Source organism: Eutrema salsugineum, unplaced genomic scaffold, assembly GCF_000478725.1.
Source record: "Eutrema salsugineum unplaced genomic scaffold, Eutsalg1_0 scaffold_10, whole genome shotgun sequence".
Classification (NCBI taxonomy): domain Eukaryota; kingdom Viridiplantae; phylum Streptophyta; class Magnoliopsida; order Brassicales; family Brassicaceae; genus Eutrema; species Eutrema salsugineum.
The window spans coordinates 6,409,446-6,429,416 of NW_006256908.1; the positions used below are offsets into that span (position 1 = coordinate 6,409,446).

The 19,971-nt window shown below is 39.3% G+C and overlaps 4 protein-coding genes across 4 annotated transcripts; 1 reads left to right on the plus strand and 3 right to left on the minus strand.

Moving 5' to 3' along the window:
* Nucleotides 1-725: 725 nt before the first annotated feature.
* LOC18027165 (pentatricopeptide repeat-containing protein At2g31400, chloroplastic) lies at nt 726-3,844 on the minus strand. Its single transcript, XM_024160912.1, is given in 5 exon segments — nt 726-1,117; nt 1,292-1,476; nt 1,566-1,782; nt 1,903-2,921; nt 2,924-3,844. Coding segments are annotated over 5 exon segments (2,604 nt in total). The 5' UTR covers nt 3,830-3,844; the 3' UTR covers nt 726-840.
* Nucleotides 3,845-6,350: 2,506 nt separating this feature from the next.
* Nucleotides 6,351-9,640, minus strand: LOC18027166 (pentatricopeptide repeat-containing protein At2g31400, chloroplastic). The gene is made up of 4 exons (XM_024161051.1): nt 7,637-9,640; nt 7,264-7,480; nt 6,983-7,167; nt 6,351-6,770 (listed from the first exon to the last, which is right to left on the minus strand). Exons 1-4 carry the CDS (start codon nt 9,547-9,549, stop codon nt 6,494-6,496), a joined length of 2,592 nt encoding a protein of 863 aa, XP_024016819.1. The 5' UTR covers nt 9,550-9,640; the 3' UTR covers nt 6,351-6,493.
* A 970-nt stretch (nt 9,641-10,610) lies between these two features.
* On the minus strand, nt 10,611-11,414 carry LOC18027167. Its single transcript, XM_024148517.1, has one exon. The coding sequence runs from the start codon at nt 11,367-11,369 to the stop codon at nt 10,764-10,766; it is 606 nt and encodes a 201-aa protein (XP_024004285.1). The 5' UTR covers nt 11,370-11,414; the 3' UTR covers nt 10,611-10,763.
* An 8,040-nt stretch (nt 11,415-19,454) lies between these two features.
* On the plus strand, nt 19,455-19,814 carry LOC18026818 (pectinesterase inhibitor 5). The gene has a single exon (XM_024148339.1). It carries the CDS (start codon nt 19,455-19,457, stop codon nt 19,812-19,814), a length of 360 nt encoding a protein of 119 aa, XP_024004107.1.
* The last annotated feature ends 157 nt before the right edge of the window (nt 19,815-19,971 follow it).

The window sequence follows — 19,971 nt, forward strand, 5'->3', positions numbered from 1 at the left end:
TAAAATGCATAATTCTTATTACCTTTTCAAACTTTTGCCCGAATCTTTGATTTATCTGTTTCGTTTTCTCCGTAATTGTCTCTGTTTTAGTTCTGTATCATTGTTTGATCAAATTATTCTGTTAATACGAGAAGAGAGAGTAAATAAAAAACTATAATCAGGTTAATTGAATAATGACAAAACACCAACAAAATACTCTCACGTGTTTAAAAACAGTTTTAATTCTAAAAAACTAAACATTTTTAATTCTCAGGAATTTTGGTTTAACTGTTTCAGTTTCGTTATATACTATCGTAACATTTTCATTGAAAGGTTTTTTTTCAGAATAAAAGCAGTTACATTTTATAAATTAAATATAAGAAATTTGGTATTGGGATGTACCGATTTTGGGATGATTAGTTTGAAGCTATGTTGAGTTCTTTATAAGATAAGTCGGAAAAATAACGAAAAATATTTACAAATCTAACCAAATGAAATGATTCACGTTAAATAAGTAAGTGAAGCGTCACTGGTTAGTCGGTGTTGACAAGTTGAATTATTTTAATGTTTAGTTAATTAGTACTAATCGTAAAGGATTTAAATTAGACAAACCAACCTGTGGATTCCCTTGTTCGGTTTTCAGAAAACCAGCAAAGAAAAACTAAACTTTTCACAAGTTACAAAAAATCTCGAAATTAGTCTGAAATTTAATTCATCATTATCTGGTTATATTAAATAAACCATGTTCACATAGTTACTTCGTTTAATTCTTACAAAATATTAGCACAGATCCCAACATTATTGGGAACAAAAGAGTAGACTTGGTGGTGGTCATAAATTGTTAAACATCACAGTGTAGAGCTACAAAAGAAGAGGCTGCAAAGTGAGAGAGGTTTGGTCTGTTGATCTCATTGTTGTGTTAGCTTTGGTGGTTATGTGGTCATGGAGGATTAAGAGTTTGAGTGTGGCTGATTCACGCAGCCAAGTTGCTACGACCGAACCGCTTGATGTGAAGCGTCCCATGTTGCATTTTGAGAGGTGGAACGGTGCGTCCATTCCCCTCAAAAGCGCTTCAACGGCTGGCCTTAGTGCTCCGTCTCCAACCACTTTGCTATGTTTTCCCCAACCAGTCAATATGCTGCCACAAAAGGTTAACCAAAACATTTCACAAGGTTTCAAGGAACCCGAATTTTGAAAACAAGACCAAACCGCATAAATCAGTATCTCCAAAGTCACTGTAATCAGCAATGACTTTGGTTTCTAGGCCCGGTTTAGGTTGGGAAGTTATACCAAAGAGCTCTTTGTAGCTTACCTCATGAGTTTAGGTAACTCATGACCTTCATAGACAATGGAGCGTATGTTTAGCAACCAAGCATGAACCATTGCGCGTGCAGCACCAGAAGACATAAGATGCAAGTCCAAGCACGTAGTAGACCACACATTCTCCCAAACTTGTCTAGATCTTACCTCAAGTGCCACCAGTTGTGCACCTCGTTTCTATAAACAAAAAATGGATTCCAAAAGTAAGCCGCGTAAAGAATCAGATTCCAAAGATTTTGCCTTCTATAATATCAGTGTGATTTTACCTGACCAAAGTGCCAGAGCATGTCGGTAAGAGCATTGTAGAAGGCAGATACAGTTGAACCATCCATTTCCTTGACTTTGTTAAATAAGGTCTGAGCTTGGAGCCACACGACCTCTCTATGTCCCATGAGAAGTCCATGAACTACACCATATAACTGATTATCAAACAGCCTGAGCTCCTTTAGCAGCATTGATGCATCTTCAAATGAGTTGCACCGACTACATTGAATACACACATGTCAACAAAATAAGGATCCTCACCAAAATGCAACCAATCTATGAGAACACTAACAATTGGGCCATATCTTTCACTTTCAAAACTCAAGAAGAGGGACAAACCTGCAAGCGTTCAGAATCGCTGAAAAGGTTACAACATTTGGTTTTATTTCCAGCTGATGCATTTTGCGGATAACTTCCAGTATACAGGAGATCTCATGCATACCCACCTTACAATCTTTCTTCATCCTGTTCGTATTCTCAGTGGTTAACTGCCCAAATATCTGTATTACCCGATTATCTTCTGTTCTACTCAATTTACTTGAAGAAGGAGGAAAAGAGGAAGTTCCAACTTCCAAGTTACTAGCTCCACCATCTCTAGATTCAGCTAACGACTCCATAGTTGCAGAACGACCAAAGGCGTCGATTATTGAATTGTAAGTTACAACGTTAGGCCTAATTCCTTCCTTTGTCATCTCATCGATCAAAGAAACAGCAGAACCCACCAACCCGTTCTTGCACAAAGCATCAATCAATGCACTGTACAACACAACATCAGCTCTTAAACCAACGCTTTTAAACTCCCTAAATATCTCCATAGCCTCTTTGTACAAACCCCCTTTGGAGTACACATCGATCAATGTTGAATAAGTCAGTAAATTAGGCAGGACATGCTCTTTTTTCATCTCAGCGAAAACGTTCTTCACTTCAACATATTTCCCTTGTTTCCCATACCCTCCAAGAAGAGCATTATAAGTCACAACATCCTTCTTAATCCCAACCGATGCCATTTCTCTAAAAACATCCAAAGCTTCTTCAGATCTGCCAACTTTAGTATAAATAGAAACCAATGTGTTGTAAGAAACTCTATCCAACGCAATACCGAGATACCTCATCTCATCAAACAAGCTAAGAGCTTCATCGAATCTCCCGGCCTTTGCAAACCCATCAATGACAGTGCTATAACTTACAACATTAGGCATGATTCTCTTTGCCGGCATCTGAGAAAGGATATCAAAAGCAAGATCCATCTAAACTCCTTTGCATATTGCATCCAAAAGCGTATTGTAAGAAAACACATCTAACTCAATCCTTCTGTTCAACATCTCATCAAAAAGATTCCTTGCTGCTTCCCATAACCCCCTCCTCTACTACAAACAGCAAGCAAAGAGTTGAAAGTTATTCTATCAGGCTGCACACCGTTCCTCTGCATCTCATCGAAAAACTCAGCCACTCGCTTAAACTCCATCCCTCCTTTACCGCACGCGTCAATCACAGCATTGTAGGTAACCAAATTCGGCCTCAAGCCATAGCTTTTCATGGAGTTGAAGACACTAATGGCTTCTTCATGGAGACCACTTCTCCCATAAGCGCTGATGAGAGCAGAGAAGGCGTAAACCGTGTTTCCATACCCACAAGCCAAAGCAGTTTCGAAAACACTCTTAGCAATGTCTACTTTGCCTAATCTACCAAGTGTACTAATCATGGCACTAGCTAATTTCCCTTGCTCGTTATTCCTCCTCTCTCGTTTAACTGCAAACTCGTAAAAGCCAAGTGCTTTATCACACTCACCTCGATTCCCTAACTCACGGATTATAAAAGTGTAGTCGTCAGAGCCACGAAGCTTAGACTCGAAGCTCAACATTAGACTCTGAAACATCTCATCGTCTCCTGAGAAATCGATAGCACTCTGGAGAACATCTTCCGCAGCAGAGCTGTGTCGAGTGGCCATTGTAGTCTTAGGTCGCCCGAAATGCTTCTTGGAGACGAACCGGGTCGATCGACGACCCGAGAAGTCCGAGGAGAGACCCGATTCCGGAGTTTGCAGAGGAGGAAAAGCAGGAAACAGAGATAGTCGACCGGAAGAAACAGTGGCGACGGAAACGGCGGGAGATGAAGACGGAGGAGCTGAGGTAACGGCGGGACCGCCACGAGGAGAGGAAGAGACACGCTGCGGAAGCCATGGACGAATGTTGTAGTTGGGTTTTTGACGGGTCTGACGATGGTTGTTGGTGGTGAAAACCGACCAGTGAGGCGGCGTTGACGCCATTGTTGAAAAGAAAGATTTTTGGTGCTTCCACGGAAAAAAAGAGCTCGTTTTGCCTTTTATGAAGGGTTTTTCGATATTGAGTGAGAGAGAGAGAGAGAGAAGAGTAACAGATCGTTGACTTGGACTCTCTCCTTAATAGCTTCCAGGAATTTGATTACTTCACCAAAGTCAGTCACTCATGCTCTATTTTCGTTATCTTCTTTATAATGATCTCATATTATATTGTTTCCACTTTTTTTCAATATTTTGTTTAGCTTTCCCTTTTCTAAAGATTCCATTTTTATGAAGCGATATATCAAATTTTTGGAAAAGAGATCTGAAGAAATGATACGCTCCTGGTCCTATAAATGAAATGCGACCAACGCTCTCACCAAATTTGATAAGAACACACCCCTACCTAGAGTCTCTAGACGAGTAGAAGATTTGGACGTGTCAAAGAGTCATTGTCCCACCTAATATAGCATAAAGTATCGTTGAAACAATCTAAGAGCATCACTAATGCTGATACCCAGTTTGGATCTCTTATCAATTTTTAATTTCGTTTAACATTTATTTTTTAGTTGGGGAGGACTCCATGTTTTATACCCCTCCAACCCTGATACCCAATTTAAGGGTTGTTTTGATTAAAATATTAATATTTCGATTATTTTTTTAATATTTTTAAAAATACAAAAATAAAATTACATAAATACATGACATAAAATGTGATTAATATAGGAATACAAATGATATATTGAAATACAACTTTTTAAAATTTTTAAAAACATACAAACTTAATTTCAAAGAGTGGTTCCTCCAAATTTATGCCAAATATGTTCTACTAAATCTTCCTTTAATTGATCGTGAATTTCGATATCTCGAACTTGAATCCGATTACCGATCAAATTGCCCATATTCGATGCCGTTTCTGTTGAGTAACTCATATCGACATATGAAGTTCTGCTTCCTTCACCTTGTACGAATTCAGATATATTAAGTTGAGTGTTGGTAGGTCGTTCGTCTTCGATTATCATATTGTGTAATATGATACATATTCTCATAATCTTCCCTATCTTCTCTTTATCCCACATTAAGGCGGGATTTTTGACAATAGCAAACCGGGCTTGCAAGACTCCGAAAGCTCTTTCGACATCTTTCCGTACAGATTCTTGGCATTGAGCAAATAATGTATCTTTTTCACTTTGGGGAAAAGGAATAGACTTGACAAATGTTGCCCATTTTGGATATATACCGTCTGTTAGGTAATATGGTAGACGATAGTTGTGACCGTTGACAGAGTACTTTACTTTCGGAGCTTTACCATGTAAGATGTCATAAAAAACAGGTGGTCGTATCCGGCACTCTCTCAACCCTTCCCATGTCGCGTCTTTGATTCGAAATCCTTCTCTCCAGGATGCCAAGTTGCTCCGTGACTGCCTCGTCCCAGAACTTGAAGATATGCTCCCCAGTTCCATACTTAAGACATTGAAAATTGATGGTTAAAATCACGTTCAACAATTTTGAAAAATAAAATATAATGACTTTTCACTCTTACCTCTTATAACCACGCAGGACAGCTGTAGTATTGCCGACCTGGAGTCCTAACCGCCTCAGCAGACATGCCTTGTAGCTCGATAAGTCGACCACATATGCACTTCTCCGGGATGCCGAACTTGGCTTCTTCTAACATCCAACTGTAGTCCTCAATGTATTCCTCATCAGAAGATGGCTCACTGTAGCTAATGGGCATCCTGAAAACAGATTCATAGTGATCAACATATGCAAACCGTTTGAAGGAAACATAGTGATCAACTAATCGATTTCAAATAACATAGAAAGAAGAACGAATTATCGCCGATTCAACCACCCATACAATACTACTGAACCGATTAAACCCAAATTTCAAGTAATTCGACGAACCCTAGAATTTCCCCCAAATTGATTCAAACCCTAATTTCGATTTTAAAAACGATAAAACCCACGAAACGATTGTTAACGAGGTCGGGAATCTTTACCTTGCTCGTCGCGACGTTCCGATGAATCAGCTTCGTCGTCTCACCAGTCCAAATCGCCGGTAAACCGATTCGTCGGTGACAGAAAAATACTCAGGGAAAACCACTCGTTTTCTTTCTCGAAAACAAAATGAGACGGACAAAAAAATAATGAAAATACGCACCATTTTCCTTTCCATTCCAGCCACTCACCTTCCGCCACGTCATCAACGATACTGGTTTGAGATGGGCTCTTCGGTCTCATCTGAAGAGACGGTACGTCCAAATAATTCGGCTCAAAGTGTTTTTTAATTGCATTCTAGCCCTTCGGGCCCACTGACGTACCGTGGATGATATCGCGTTAGGCCCACTGACGTACCGCGGATGATACCGCGTTGGAGATGGCCTAATACTCTGATATATTTGTCTAATTTTTGTTGTAAATATTAAAAAGTTGTGTGGTGGGGTTCTATAGTCGTTGGAATTTCAAAAGATTGAAACTTTGGAGAGGAGACATATGAAAGCTGTTCTGATATAATTTTTTTTTTCAAATTATATTATAAAAATATATCCTCCCATTTTTACAAATCCTTGAGTTAATATCTTGTTACAAAATATTAGCAGAGAGCACAAAATCCTACCATTGTTTACAACACAGACTTGGTAATCAGAAATTGTTAACATCAGTGTACAGCTACAAAAGAAGGGGTTCCAAAGTGAGAGAGGTTTGGTCTGTTGATCTCATTGTAGTGTTAGCTTTGGTAGTTATGTGGTCATGGAGGATTAAGAGTTTGAGTGTGGCTGATTCACGCAGCCAAGTTGCTACGACCGAACCGCTTGATGTGAACCGTCCCATGTTGCATTTTGAGAGGTGGAACGGTGCGTTCATTCCCCTCAAAAGCGCTTCAATCGCTGGCCTTAGTGCTCCATCTCCAACCACTTTGCTATGTTTCCCCCAACCAGTCAATATGCTGCCATTAAAAAAGAAACGTTAACACAACCCTATCAAACTGCTTGTTAGTTATCACAAGAAAACCTAGCATCGAATTTGGGAATACATGATATATATTAGATTTTGAAAAAGATGAGGTCAAATCTTGTGCTAAGTTTTAGGAAGAAGAAGTCAGACGAAAGGTGTAGCTATAATATTGGTGTTTAACCCAAAGAGTTTTTTGTAGCTTACCTCAAGAGTTTCGGTAACTCATGACCTTCATAAACAATGGAGCGTATGTTTAGCAACCAAGCATGGACCATTGCGCGTGCAGCACCAGAAGACATAAGGTGCAAGTCCAAGCAAGACTCAGACCACACGTTCTCCCAAACTTGTCTAGATCTTCCCTCAAGTGCCACCATTTGCGCGCCTCGTTTCTGTAACATGTTTCCAAAAGTAAGCCTTTGCACAAATAGTAACGCATAAAAACAGATTCCAAAACTTAGGCCTCTAGAATATCAGTGTGATTTTACCTGACCAAAGTGCCAAAGCATATCGGTAAGAGCATTGTAGAAGGCAGATGCAGTCGAACCATCCATTTCGTTTACTTTGTCGAATAAGCTCTGAGCTTGGAGCCAAACGTTCTCTCTATGACCCATGAGAAGTCCATGAACAACACCATATACCCGATTATCAAACAGCCTTAGCTCCTCCAGCAGCATTGATGCATCTTCAAATGAGTTGCACCGACTACATTGATACAAACATGTCAACAAATCAGAATCCTCACCAATGCAGCCATACAGCGAAACCACATATAGAGCTAATCTATAATAACCCTAACAACAGGGTCATATCTTTCACTCGCAAAGTTCAAGAAGATAGATACCGAAAAGAAGGACAAACCTGCAAGCATTTAGAATGGCAGAAAAGGTTACGACATTTGGTTTTATTTCCAGCTGATGCATTTTGCGGATAACTTCCAATATACAGGAGAGCTCATGCATACCCTCCTTACAATCATTCTTCATCCTGTTAAAACTCTCAATGGTTAATTGCCCAAATATCTGTATTATCTGATTATCCTCTGTTTCAGTCAATCCACTTAGTGAAGAAGAAGGAATATTGGACGATCCAACTTCAAAAGTACTAGCTCCACCATCTCCAGATTCAGCTGACTTCATAGTTGCAGAACGACCAAACGCATCGATTATGGAATTGTACGTTACAACGTTAGGCCTAATTCCTTCCTTTGTCATCTCACCGATCAAAGAAACAGCAGAACTCACCAACCCATTCTTGCACAAAGCATCAATCAAAGCACTGTACAACACAACATCAGCTCTTAACCCCACGCTCTTAAACTCCCTAAATATCTCCATTGCCTCTTTATACAAACCCCCTTTGGAGTACACATCTATTAAGGTAGAATAGGTCAGTAGATTAGGCAAGACGTGGTCCCGCTTCATCTCAGCGAAAACATTTTTTACTTCATCATATTTTCGTTGTTTCCCATACCCTCCAAGAAGAGCATTATAAGTCACAACATCCTTCTTAATCCCAACAGATGCCATTTCTCTTAGAATATCTAAAGCCTCTTTGGATCTACCAAGCGTAGTATATATCGAAAGCAGCGTATTGTAAGAAACTCTATCCAATGCAATACCAAGATATTTCATTTGATCAAACAAGTTAAGAGCTTCATCAAATCTCCCGGCTTTTGCAAACCCATCAATGACAGTGCTATAACTTACAACATTAGGCAAGATTCTCTTTGCGGGCATCTGAACCAGGATTTCGAAAGCAAGATCCATCTTCCCTCCTTTGCAGATTGCATCCAAAAGCGTATTATAAGTAAAGACATCTTGCTCAATCCCTCTCTTCAACATCTCATCAAAAAGATTCCTTGCTGCTTCCCATAACCCTCCTCTGCTACAAACAGCGAGCAAAGAGTTGAAAGTTATTCTATCAGGCTGCACACCGTTCCTCTGCATCTCATCGAAAAACCCAGCTACTTGCTTAAACTCCATTCCTCCTTTACCGCAAGCGTCAATCACAGCATTGTAGGTAATCAAATTCGGTTTCAAGCCATAGCTTTTCATGGAGTCGAAGACACCAATGGCTTCCTCATAGAACCCACTCCTCCCATAAGCACTGATTACAGCCGAGAAGGTGTAAACCGTGTTTCCATATCCACCATCTAAAGCAGCTTCGAAAACACTCTTAGCAATGGCTACTTTGCCTAATCTACCGAGAGTACTAATCATGGCACTAGCTAATTTCCCTTGCTCGACCCTTCTCCTCTCTCGAATAACTGCAAACTCGTAAAAGCGAACGGCTTTATCGCACTCACCTCGATTCCCCAACTCACGGAGTATAAAGGTGTAGTCTTCGGAGCCACGGAGCTTAGACTCGAAGCTCAACAATAGACTCTGAAACATCTCGTCCTCACCGGATAAATCGATAGCGCTCCGGAGAGCATCTTCCGCAGCTGAGCTGCGACGCGTGGCCGTCGTAGTCTTGGGTCTCCCGAGATGCATCTTGGAGACGAACCGGGTGGATCGACGACCGGAGAAATCGGAGGAATCCGACTTGGGAGTTTGCAGAGGAGATAAAGTAGGAGTCTTTGATAGCTGGGCAGAAGCTACGGTGGCTACTGAAACAGCTGCGGATGAAGACGGAGGAGCTGATGTAACGGCACGAGGACAGGAAGTGATACGCTGTGGAAGCCATGGACGGTGGTTGTGAGTGGGTTGTTGACGGATCTGAGGATGGGTATTGGCGGTGGTCATCGACCGGTGAGGCGGCGTTGACGCCATTGAAAAGGGTCTAAGCAATCGAAGAGCTTTTCGGAGAAATAAGGCCAACAGTGAACCTGAGAGAGATAAAGAATATCCTTGAATTGGAATCTCTCTCCTTATCACTTATCTTATCTCAGCTTCCCCAAACTCATGGCTACTTTCGTTTGTTTTATTCGTTTTTATTTTTTGGAACTATTTCATATGATTTTCTTTCCAATTGTTTGTTCCTATGTTCTTGTTAATATTATTTTGTTTAAATCTTCCTTTTCTGCAGATACCATTAATCCATTAATCAAAATTTTCTGAAAAAGATCGAGAAATGATATGCTGATGGTCCTATGAAAAGAAAAAAATTGCGACCAAGTCTCACCAAATTAGATTAATAAATTAGTAACCCACCTACCTAGAGTCATTGTCTCACCTAATATAGCAAAGTGTAAACGTTGAAACAATCTAAAAACTCTGATTTCTTTATTTGCTTGTTTCTGGTTTTAAATTTTGGAACCAGCTTTAGCGACAATGATTTCGGCGTCTGCAAATCCCTTCTTCACTTGGCAAGTCATGATCGGGCAACTTTTGAATTACAAAACAAGATTCGCAAATTGATCATAAATCTGAAGTGGTGCGACACAAACTTCTCAAAAGGCTATCATGTTGACATAGCTTGTGTGTTTCACTTAAGTGACTACCATAGAGATGAATAACTCTCTAACAGGACAAAGACTAGACTTGAAAACTGTCGTCACAACGACTAAATACAGCCCGCAATTCGAACATAAGGAACTGAGAACACATCAGAACAAAACTCATATGATCAATCATTGTACTTCCTCAAAACTCAAAAAGAAAGAATAAAGAGAAACAGAGTAAACGTAAGGTGAGATGAATTCAACTCTATTGGACATTTAAAAAGAAAATTTGATTAGCTATCCCGGAGCTAACATCCCTGTCAAATTCATCGTAATCTCACATCTCAAAGCTCATCTTGGTTTCTCTAATTAGCTGTTTCTCAAAGGATTTTGCAACATCCTCACAGAAATGAATAAATCCTAAAGCCTCATTTTGCATAATAAAGACGGTTTTTTTTTTCTGTTGAAGCAAAATCTCACTATTAAATTTGGTTCTTAGCAGCAGATTGTTAACTAACAACATTTGACTAAACGTCACAAGAAAATACAAAACTGAAAATAAAAACTTCACCTTTTTGTGTAAGAAGAGAAAGAAAAATTTCACTAATTCTTGATGGTCTTCTTGTTCCCGTTTAACATCTCATCAGGAATAACTTTAAGATGCTTCCTCTGCTTAGACTTGGCAATTTTCTTCAGAGTCTTAGGGTTTGTGATCTTCTGCAACTTGGTACCAGTTCTCAAGATATTCTCCTTCTTCCTCTTCTCCCTCTCTTCCCTCTTCTTCCTCTTCTCCACCTTATTACTCCTAATCTCTTCCTTAAGCTCGTTAATCCTCTCCTTGTACGCCTTCTTAATCTCTCTCTGCCTCTTCATCTCCTCCAGATCCGGTCCCTTGTTCCTCACAAACCTCCCCGACGCTCGGTGAGTTCGCGGCTGCTTCCACGTCCGTCCGGAAACTTTCCCGGCGATTACACCGTCGTATGTCGGTCTCCCGATCGCCACAGCCACAGGTTTGTCTGGATCTTCAGAGGAAGCGACGGCGCTGCGTTTCGCCGATGGAGGACGGATCAGATCGCCGCCGTCGATGTCCATCGACGCTTCATCGGCGATTGCTTCGGCGGCAGCTTGTTCCTGAGATTCGCGCTTTCGTTTGTAGGTTTTGCCGCCGAATCCTTCATCAAGGCACCGGAAATCTACGGTGCAAGCCATTTTTTGCTTCTTCTTCTTCTTTGAGCAGCTAAGTTCTTTGTGGCTGTGAATAAATTTTTAGGGTTTTTCGAGTATTTATGTAATTCGAGTAATTGGGGACAGGGTAGAAATCCGGTTTTAATCTGCCCACTCAAATCTAACAATCGAACCGGTTTAGATTCCGGTTCGGTTCGGTTCGATTTCGTAGACGCAGATGCAGCGGAAAAAAAACAGACCCTAAGCCTGATTTAAACGCAACTGTTGCGATAGTGCGAGAGTTTGCAGAAACGGATAATTGCAATTTTGAGCATTATTCAACGGTTTAAGTTAAACTTTTTAAAGCGATTCCATTTACAGGACATTTTGATTGTTTTACCGGTTAAACATAAAATTACTAAAATAAACATCATATATAATTATAAAAAAATAGAAAAACTATATTATTATGATTAATATCAAAATAAGTAGTTCAGAATAATTAATAAAATTTATAAATAAATACTAAATAATTATTTTAAAAACTAATAAAATTTATAATAATATATTTTATTTTAATGATTGGGAACATCACCCAAAATTGTATCTAGTAATATAATAGAGTGGAAAAAATTTGCTCCAATATGTGGATCTTCTAGATTTGTCTTATGCATGATGTAAAATTTCTTCAATTGATCTAATCGATTTTTGCACGACTCCAACTCAAATCAACTCTAAATTGTTCATTAGTATTCTTCAAAATACGTTTTTCTGGAGTGCACTCAAAAATCTAGGATATTTATCTTGAGTTTGTTTTTCAATAATGACCCATTGAAGTAACGTACATGTCATCTCGTTTGATTATGTAACTTTCTGAAGAACAAAAAAAAGAATTATAACAAACTAATTTTATAATTAATAAGATACATATTTATAAATTTTTACTTTAAAAGTAAAAACAGAATAATTAGTATAAATGAATTAAATCAAAGTATTATGGCAATTATACTTGTATCATAATTTTCTTCAACTGATATGAAAGCCATGATTAGAGATTAGAATTTGATAGAAATTAAAAGTGAGAAGTAAGGGTTTATATATATAGGAGAAGATTAATAGGTCATGGTTTTTTTTTTTTTTAGTTTGATTTTATTTTATTTTATTTTTTATCTTTTATAAAACTGCTACCGCCCGCAACCACAAATGCTGGCGGAAAGCAACTTTTGGATTTCAGTGGTATAAAACGATACGAAACTGTTTGCAGATGATTGTGATAAAACGCCACTAACCGCTACCAACCGTAAACGCTGCGTTTGCCGGTGATAACGGATGAACCAATCAACACCTAAGTCTCCAAATTGAATTTCAAACCGTGAATTATTAAATCTTGGATTATTGGTAACGCAAGCATTCTATCTTTACAGTCTAAGCATTTTCCTTCTTGCTAATAAGTAATAACCGATTCATAAAATCACAAGTCCTGTCTGGACCAGTCTGGTAATAATGTTGAAGATAGTAAAACGATGGAGTTTTTTTTTTGTGGCTAAGATTTAACATTGAATTTTTAGCTTTCGTTTGGTATTAAAGCATGCCAAATCTTGAAAAAGAAAAACAAATGGTCGACGCATATTCTATGCAAACAAAGGAATCAACCACAAAGCTATAGCGAATATTGACTCTATAACCGAGACCATTGTCAATTACACGAGGTTTAAAGACAACTGTGCCACCATGGGCGGATTAGTAATCACTATATACATTATGCCACATAGGCAGGCTTAGGCTTGGGACCTTCTTCTTCTTCTTTTTTAAAAAAAAAAAAACCATAAACATCCTAATAAAAATTGTTTAGGTTTAAAGACTAATCTCACAAAGCTTCGTATCACTCGAATCCAAATCCAGGACTCACCAATTAGGAATTACTACTGAATCAAAGTAACTTGGTTTGGAACTCCTTCTTCTTGTTCAACAAATAAAAATAAAAAGACTAAAAATATTAAACAGATATATAATTTCATAAATGTATTTTTGTTCAAACAAAAATTCATAAATGTATAAGAAAAATATATTAGTGAAAAATTGTAACTTCATAGGTTCTTGTATTTACCCAAGGGCATCTAAAGCAATTTGGTAACTTCTCAATATTCCACACCAAAATTTCAAAAGACCAGTATTTTTTTTTCTTTTTGAAAAATCTAAATTGTATCCGCTCCACAAAATTTATCAAATAATCTCATCCATATATTATCATTACTAATTTTAGTTCTCAGTTTAAGTATAAATAAATAAATAAAAAAAGGTTTGAAACACATAAGTAAAAAGAAGATCACACTACTTTTGTTTATGAATAAATGTCCACAATAATAGAAACAAAATACATGAGGTTTCTGACGTCGTTTTTGTTATTTGTGCTCATTGCAATTCAAGTAGCAAACGCGAAAATACCTTGACTCAAAGTTCTTCATTTTCTCTCTCTTGGATTAGGCGATAAATGGGCGATTAGGGTTTCATTCTGAACCGCTCTCCGCCGGCGGCCTCACGCTGTCTGGCGAGAATTTCTCTTCTTCCTTCTCCTTCCTTTGTTCTCGCTCCATGACTCTGTCAAAAAAGAAAAATAAGTCTCGCCATCTAAGCGCGGTGAGCTCCTCCAAGTTCGCTCAGGTGGCGGCAGTGGCTCGTCAAACCTCCGCTAGCTCATTCGCCGCCGTTCCTCCGGTCTCTGATGGCGGATCTGGTATCTCCCCGCCGCTTGAGCCGTCATCCTCTTCTCCCTCTCGATCCGGTGTTCCAGATCTGAGTTTGGATCAAATCCCGGTGGTGGATCCCATCCATCTCCCCGTGGTTCCCCCGGCACCTCTTCAGGAGGCTCTTGCCTCCCCTGTTGATACCTCAGTCCCAAACTCGGCCGCCGTAGAAGGTTCATCCTCCGGTGCTGTCCCTGGTGACCCCTCTGCCACTCTGGATGCTCAGGAGAGCCAGCACCGGAAATGGGCATCGATTGTCAAATCATCTGGTATTCTAGATGCTATTGGTACCCCCTCCAAGCATATCTCAGGAGTTCCCTTCGTCATGATTCCCGACCCCAACATCGAATCGGCGAAGGAGGAGTTCAAGGATTTCGTCTTTGCTAGATTCCATGGTGATGCGCCTGAAATGGGTCGAATCATCGGTATTGTCAACGCCATCTGGGCTCGTGTGGGACCTAGAATCTTCGTTCATAGGATTGGTCAATCAATCTTCCTCCTCAGGGTAATGAACTCCAGAACTCGAGATATTATCTTAAGTCGTAACATGTGGAACATTGCAGGATATCCAATGTTTGTGGCGCCATGGTCACCTGAGTTTTCGCCGGAGGTGCCTCCGCTTACATCTGCTGTTGTGCCGGTGGAATTTAGGAATGTTCCCTATCTCCTGTTTAAAAAGGAAAGCCTAAGCCGGATTGCAACTGCGGTTGGGCATCCAGTCAAGCTAGCTCCTGAAACTGAGCGTAAGGAGAACTTCGAGGTAGCCAAAGTCTATGTTCGCATCGATCTGCAAGCAGAGCTTCCTTCAAAAGTGATGTCGGGTTTTTCCAATGGCAAGGAAATCCTCATCTCTATCTTGTACCCGTGGATGCCAGTTAAATGCTCTGCCTGTGGTATGGTCATGCTGGAGTGAACTGTCACACCATTTCCTCCCAACCGTCATCTACTGGCAGAACTTTAAGTCAGTCTCCCATCAGGGGTATAAGACAGCGTATCCGTAAATCAAGATCCGGAAGATCCAAGGCCAGGAAGGTTACTGAACCCACCAGTGAGAAAACCCGTGGCAGGACCCCTGGTGAAGAGCCCTCCGAAGTGAAAGATTATGTGAACTCGGATGCTAACACTGGACACGTGTGGAGGAAGGTTGATAGACCAATATTGGGGTCTGCCTCAGTCAGCTCAGATTCGAACAAGTTGTCAGCAGGCGCTGTGGTCCAGTTAGACAAGGAAACTGATGCTATACCCAACAATCAAGAGCTGCGTGAGGTTCCTTCGGATACTCATAATCCTGAGAGAGGGGAGAATTCGGAGATGCCTGCTTCTACTCAAGAAGAGGATGTTAAGAATGATGATCCACCCTTCTTCTTGGTCTCCTACAAGAAGAGTGGCCGCAAGGCCAAAAAATCCATTTAATCTATCAGTATGTCGTTTTTTGTGTGGAATATAAGAGGGCTGAACAGTAACCGATGCCACAGTATGGTCAAAGACTGGATTAATATCCACAGACCTCTTTTTGGAGCGTTCTTAGAAACGCATATACAAGGAATAAATGCAAGGCGTATATCTAGAGCTTTGCCGGCGGGATGAAATTTTTTTGGCAATTTTAACCACCACAACAATGGAAGGGTTGTGGTAGTTTGGGATCCTTCGGTTACAGTAATGATATACCAAGTATCAGCTCAGGCAATCACTTGCGGGGTGTCTGTGCCAGCTAGTAGTTTGAATGTTACAGTTAGTTTCTGCTATGGGTTTAATCAGGTGGAGAACAGGGTCCCTCTCTGGAATGAGCTCGCGTTGATTAACTCATCCACTCCTGCAGCTCGTTTTCCTTGGCTGCAGTCGGTGACTTCAACCAAATTCTTCGAGTCTCTCATCACTCGCATCACCTCATTTCTGATATTGACACTTCGGGTATGGAGGCTTTCAACATTGCATTGCAAGATGCTGATTTGTTTGAAGCCCAATCGAAGGGCCTACCGTTTACTTGGAGGAATAACCAAGCCGACCCGATTTCTACAAAGATTGACCATGCTTTCATAAATCAGGCTTGGTCTTCACTTTTTCCAGACTCTTATGCTGAGTACTTGGACCCGTCGCAGTCTGATCATGCGGTTTGCCTGTTTCGTATTCCCTCCCATCAGCAGCGTTCTCGTAAACCTTTCAGGTTCTTTCATCATGTTATTGACCACCCATCTTTTGCTAATATTGTCAAGGATGCCTGGGACTGTGACAATGTTACTGGTTCGTCGCAGTTCAAGCTTGTGCGAGTTATGAAGTGCTTAAAGAGGAATCTGAAGAGTTTGAACAAAAGGCACTATAGTGGTATCTCGAATAGAGTCAAAGAGCAGGAATCTATCTTATCCGACCTCCAGCGATCTCTTCTTACGGCGCCTGACCCTCTGGTTGCCGCTCAGGAGAAGGAGGCGAGGGAAATATGGAATAAATTGAAAACGGCTGAGGAGAAGTTTTACAGGCAAAAATCAAGAGTACAATGGCTGCACTCGGGGGACAGAAACACATCCTTCTTTCACCGTATGGTGGCTGAGAGGGTCACTAGAAACCACATCTATTTCCTAAAAGACATTGATGACCGTGTGATTGGATCGATCGCTGAGATCAAAACCTACTCTGCAGAATACTTCAAAGAGATTATCGGGCAAACAGATCTGCCTATCTCCCCTTGCTCAGTTAGTCAACTCCAAGCTCTTTTACCTTTCAGATGTTCCGATGAGCAGAAACAGTCCCTTCAAAAGGCTGTTGCTCCGGAGGAGGTAAAAGCTGTTGTCTTCTCCATGCCCCTAAGCAAAAGCCCAGGACCGGATGGTTATTCTGTTGAGTTCATCCGTGCTTCTAGGGACATAGTCGGTAAAGATGTCACTGGTGCTGTAATGGAGTTCTTTAGGAATGGTCGGTTGCTGAAAGATCTTAAAAGCTGGTATGAAATCTTAACATTTTCGACCAAAAAAAAAAAAAGTAGCAAACGCGATTTCAGACGCAGAAATTGAAAAACTCTGCATGGAGAGTGGAGCGCGTGATCCAATCAGTTGTGTCACTTTGCTCCGAACGGATCCACGAACGATTAACGCAGGCAACATCGCCAGGCTCTTTTTAGTTGTGGTTGGTCATTCTCTCACCACATGAATTTTAATTTTTTTTTTTTTTGCACACATATACAAGAATCATTTTAGCTTTGTTTTCTTAAAACATCATTTATTACCTACATAAACACAATTTAAAAAAAATAAGAAAACTATATGCATAATAATAAAGAAACTAATTGGGAATCCAAATGCGTATCCGGATGCAAGGGCTCGTGAAATTAATCTTTGTGTATAGACAATTTTTTGGGATGCCCACCGTTATCAAAAAAGAAACTAATTGGGAAATCAATAATGTATCAGATATCGAATGCAAAAATGCAAGTGGACGACGCAAACACACATATTGGACAAGTCAGTAGAAAGTACAATGGTCCGAACGGGAAGAGAAGGATCAATTTTTGCAGGAAGAATTACAAAACAGCTTCGGCTCTGTTTCAGAATTCTTGGTATGAAGCACAGAAAAATAAGTTAAGCTTCGCGAAGCAGCATGCATTGGTTGCCACGAACGATGTGAACCAATGCGAAGACGGATGGAAAAAAGGTGGTCCGGTTCAAAAGTCTCCTTTCACTGTGTATACCAATAATGTTAACAATACGAATAGTGTCATTGACCTTATTGTCCGAAAGCAACTTGGGGGACGCTAGTTGTATCGGAATTTCATGTATTTATACTATATGATGCTTAATTATACCGGAATTTCATTTTTTTTACACGGTCATTGAATGAATAAATCAAACCTTTATGTAGATACAAGTTTTGGTTAAAGAAATGACGTTTTATGACTCTCATATCATAATTCAGATCAAATCTGTCGAGAAATACATAGCGTAATAATACGGAATAACCTTCGCTTGCATTTTTATGTTTTAAAATTCGAATTTACAATTTATCTAACAATTTTTTAAATAAATCAATCATGTTGATATTGAACATTATGGTGATCGTTTCATTTCCAACTATTATTGTCTTATCATAATTCAAAATATTTTTTGATACCATGAAACTAGAAAACCATTTTTGGGGAATGAAAAAAAGAAATCAAAATATCTTATTAAAATGTTTTCACTAACCGTTATCATGATCACGACCAAAATTTCACATTACGCCGAATTTTACACTTGGGTAGTGATACTGAAATCTTACATAAGAGGCCACCATAAAATCATCATCCACATATTACACATATTACAGAAATGAATACATAATCATTAGTTTTCAACCAAATACTGAAAATCATCAAATCAGGGTTTGATGTTGCGCAATAGTTCATGTAGATTACTCTTCTTATAAACATAGTAAAAACTTGCAAATGAATAAAACAAACAATTGTCTATGCGGTCTTTTAGAAGATACATGCAAAAATAGAGTTTCCTAATTTACTAAGGAATCTCATCCATATATATTTATCATTACTATTTTTAGCCTTCCAATTAAATATAAGAAAAATATTCTGAAACACATTAGTAAAAACCAAAAAACAAAAATCACACTTCTTGTTTCTGAATATGATGGCCACAATAGAAATAAAACACATGAGGTTTCTTAATTTGTTTTTGTCATCTGTGCTGATTGCGTTTCCAGTAGCAAACGCGGAAGTAGATTATGAAATTAGCAGAATCTGCAGAAGGACGCCTGACTTTTTCTATTGTTTCCGTATGTTCCACGACGATAAACGCAAAACTGAGAAAAGCGACAACCGCGACTTGCTTGTATTTGCGGTAAATGTTAAACACACTCTCCATTTCAAAATTATAGATGAAAGTTTAAGCTTTTGCACTTATATTTTTTTTAAAAAAAACACCATTTCTTCTCTTTTTTCCTAAACTAAAAAGTTATTTATCATCTACATAAACACAATCCAAACAATAACAAAATAAAATTAAAAAGCATAATACAAATGATAAAATTAAAAACATCATATAATCTGAAACAATTTATGTTTTTTAAAAAATCATGTATTGTAAAACAGAAAGAGTAGTAGTAAACCAGACGTTTGTATCCCAGTTGTTTAGAAATTTCAGTGGTATGAGTATGTGTCCATTCCGTCTAGCCCCTCTTCCACGATTAAATTAGTGATATGTACCCGGTTGTTTGGACGGCCAGTGATTACTCTTGGGTCTTGGAAAGCCTTTTGGTGAGTAGTAGTAGGTAGTATATGGGCTTTGGAGAGAGGGTAAACTAGATGTAAAAATATGACTAAATGTATTTTAATGATCGGCTATGCATGCCATTGCCAGCCTAATAAAAAACTGATTGGGAAATTTATCAGCTATCGAAGGCAAACATGCAAGTGGCAAACGCAACCAGACATATTGGAAAAATCAGACCAAGGTACAATGGTCCGAACGGGAAGAGACGGATCGCGGTTTGCGAGAAGGATTACAGAATAGCTTCGGCTACTTACGAGTTTGCTTTGAAACCAGTGTCTGAATTAAAACCTTATGATTATTTTAAGGAAAGAGCGTTTAACTATGAGTTTAAGGACGCCAAGAGACTAGCAAAGTTTGCTATTAACGCTGTGAACAACTGCCAAAACGTTTGGAAAACAGGTGGTCCGGTTCAAGCGTCTCCTATGACTGACTATAACAGTGTTATTCAGAAAATAGATGTTATTATTTCTCAAGTTCTCGAAGATTTTGCGTGATCCTATTACTTGTACTGGAGTTTCCATATACTTTATACAGTTATACTCTATGCTTCATTATACCTGAGTTTCCATATACTTAAACAGTTAAGAGTCTATTAACAATGTTTTTATCATTGTTCGTATTGTCAGGAAATTTGAGGCCAAGTAGTAGCGT

Coding starts and splice junctions, on each gene's coding strand:
- LOC18027166 (XM_024161051.1), bottom strand. CDS start 9,549: ATGGCGTCAACGCCGCCTCACCGGTCGATGACCACCGCCAATACCCAT. Junction 7,168..7,263: donor TGCTTTGGCACTTTGGTCAG/GTAAAATCACAC, acceptor AACATGTTACAG/AAACGAGGCGCGCAAATGGT. Junction 6,771..6,982: donor GAGTTACCGAAACTCTTGAG/GTAAGCTACAAA, acceptor TTTTAATGGCAG/CATATTGACTGGTTGGGGGA.
- LOC18027167 (XM_024148517.1), bottom strand. CDS start 11,369: ATGGCTTGCACCGTAGATTTCCGGTGCCTTGATGAAGGATTCGGCGGC.
- LOC18026818 (XM_024148339.1), top strand. CDS start 19,455: ATGCAAGTGGCAAACGCAACCAGACATATTGGAAAAATCAGACCAAGG.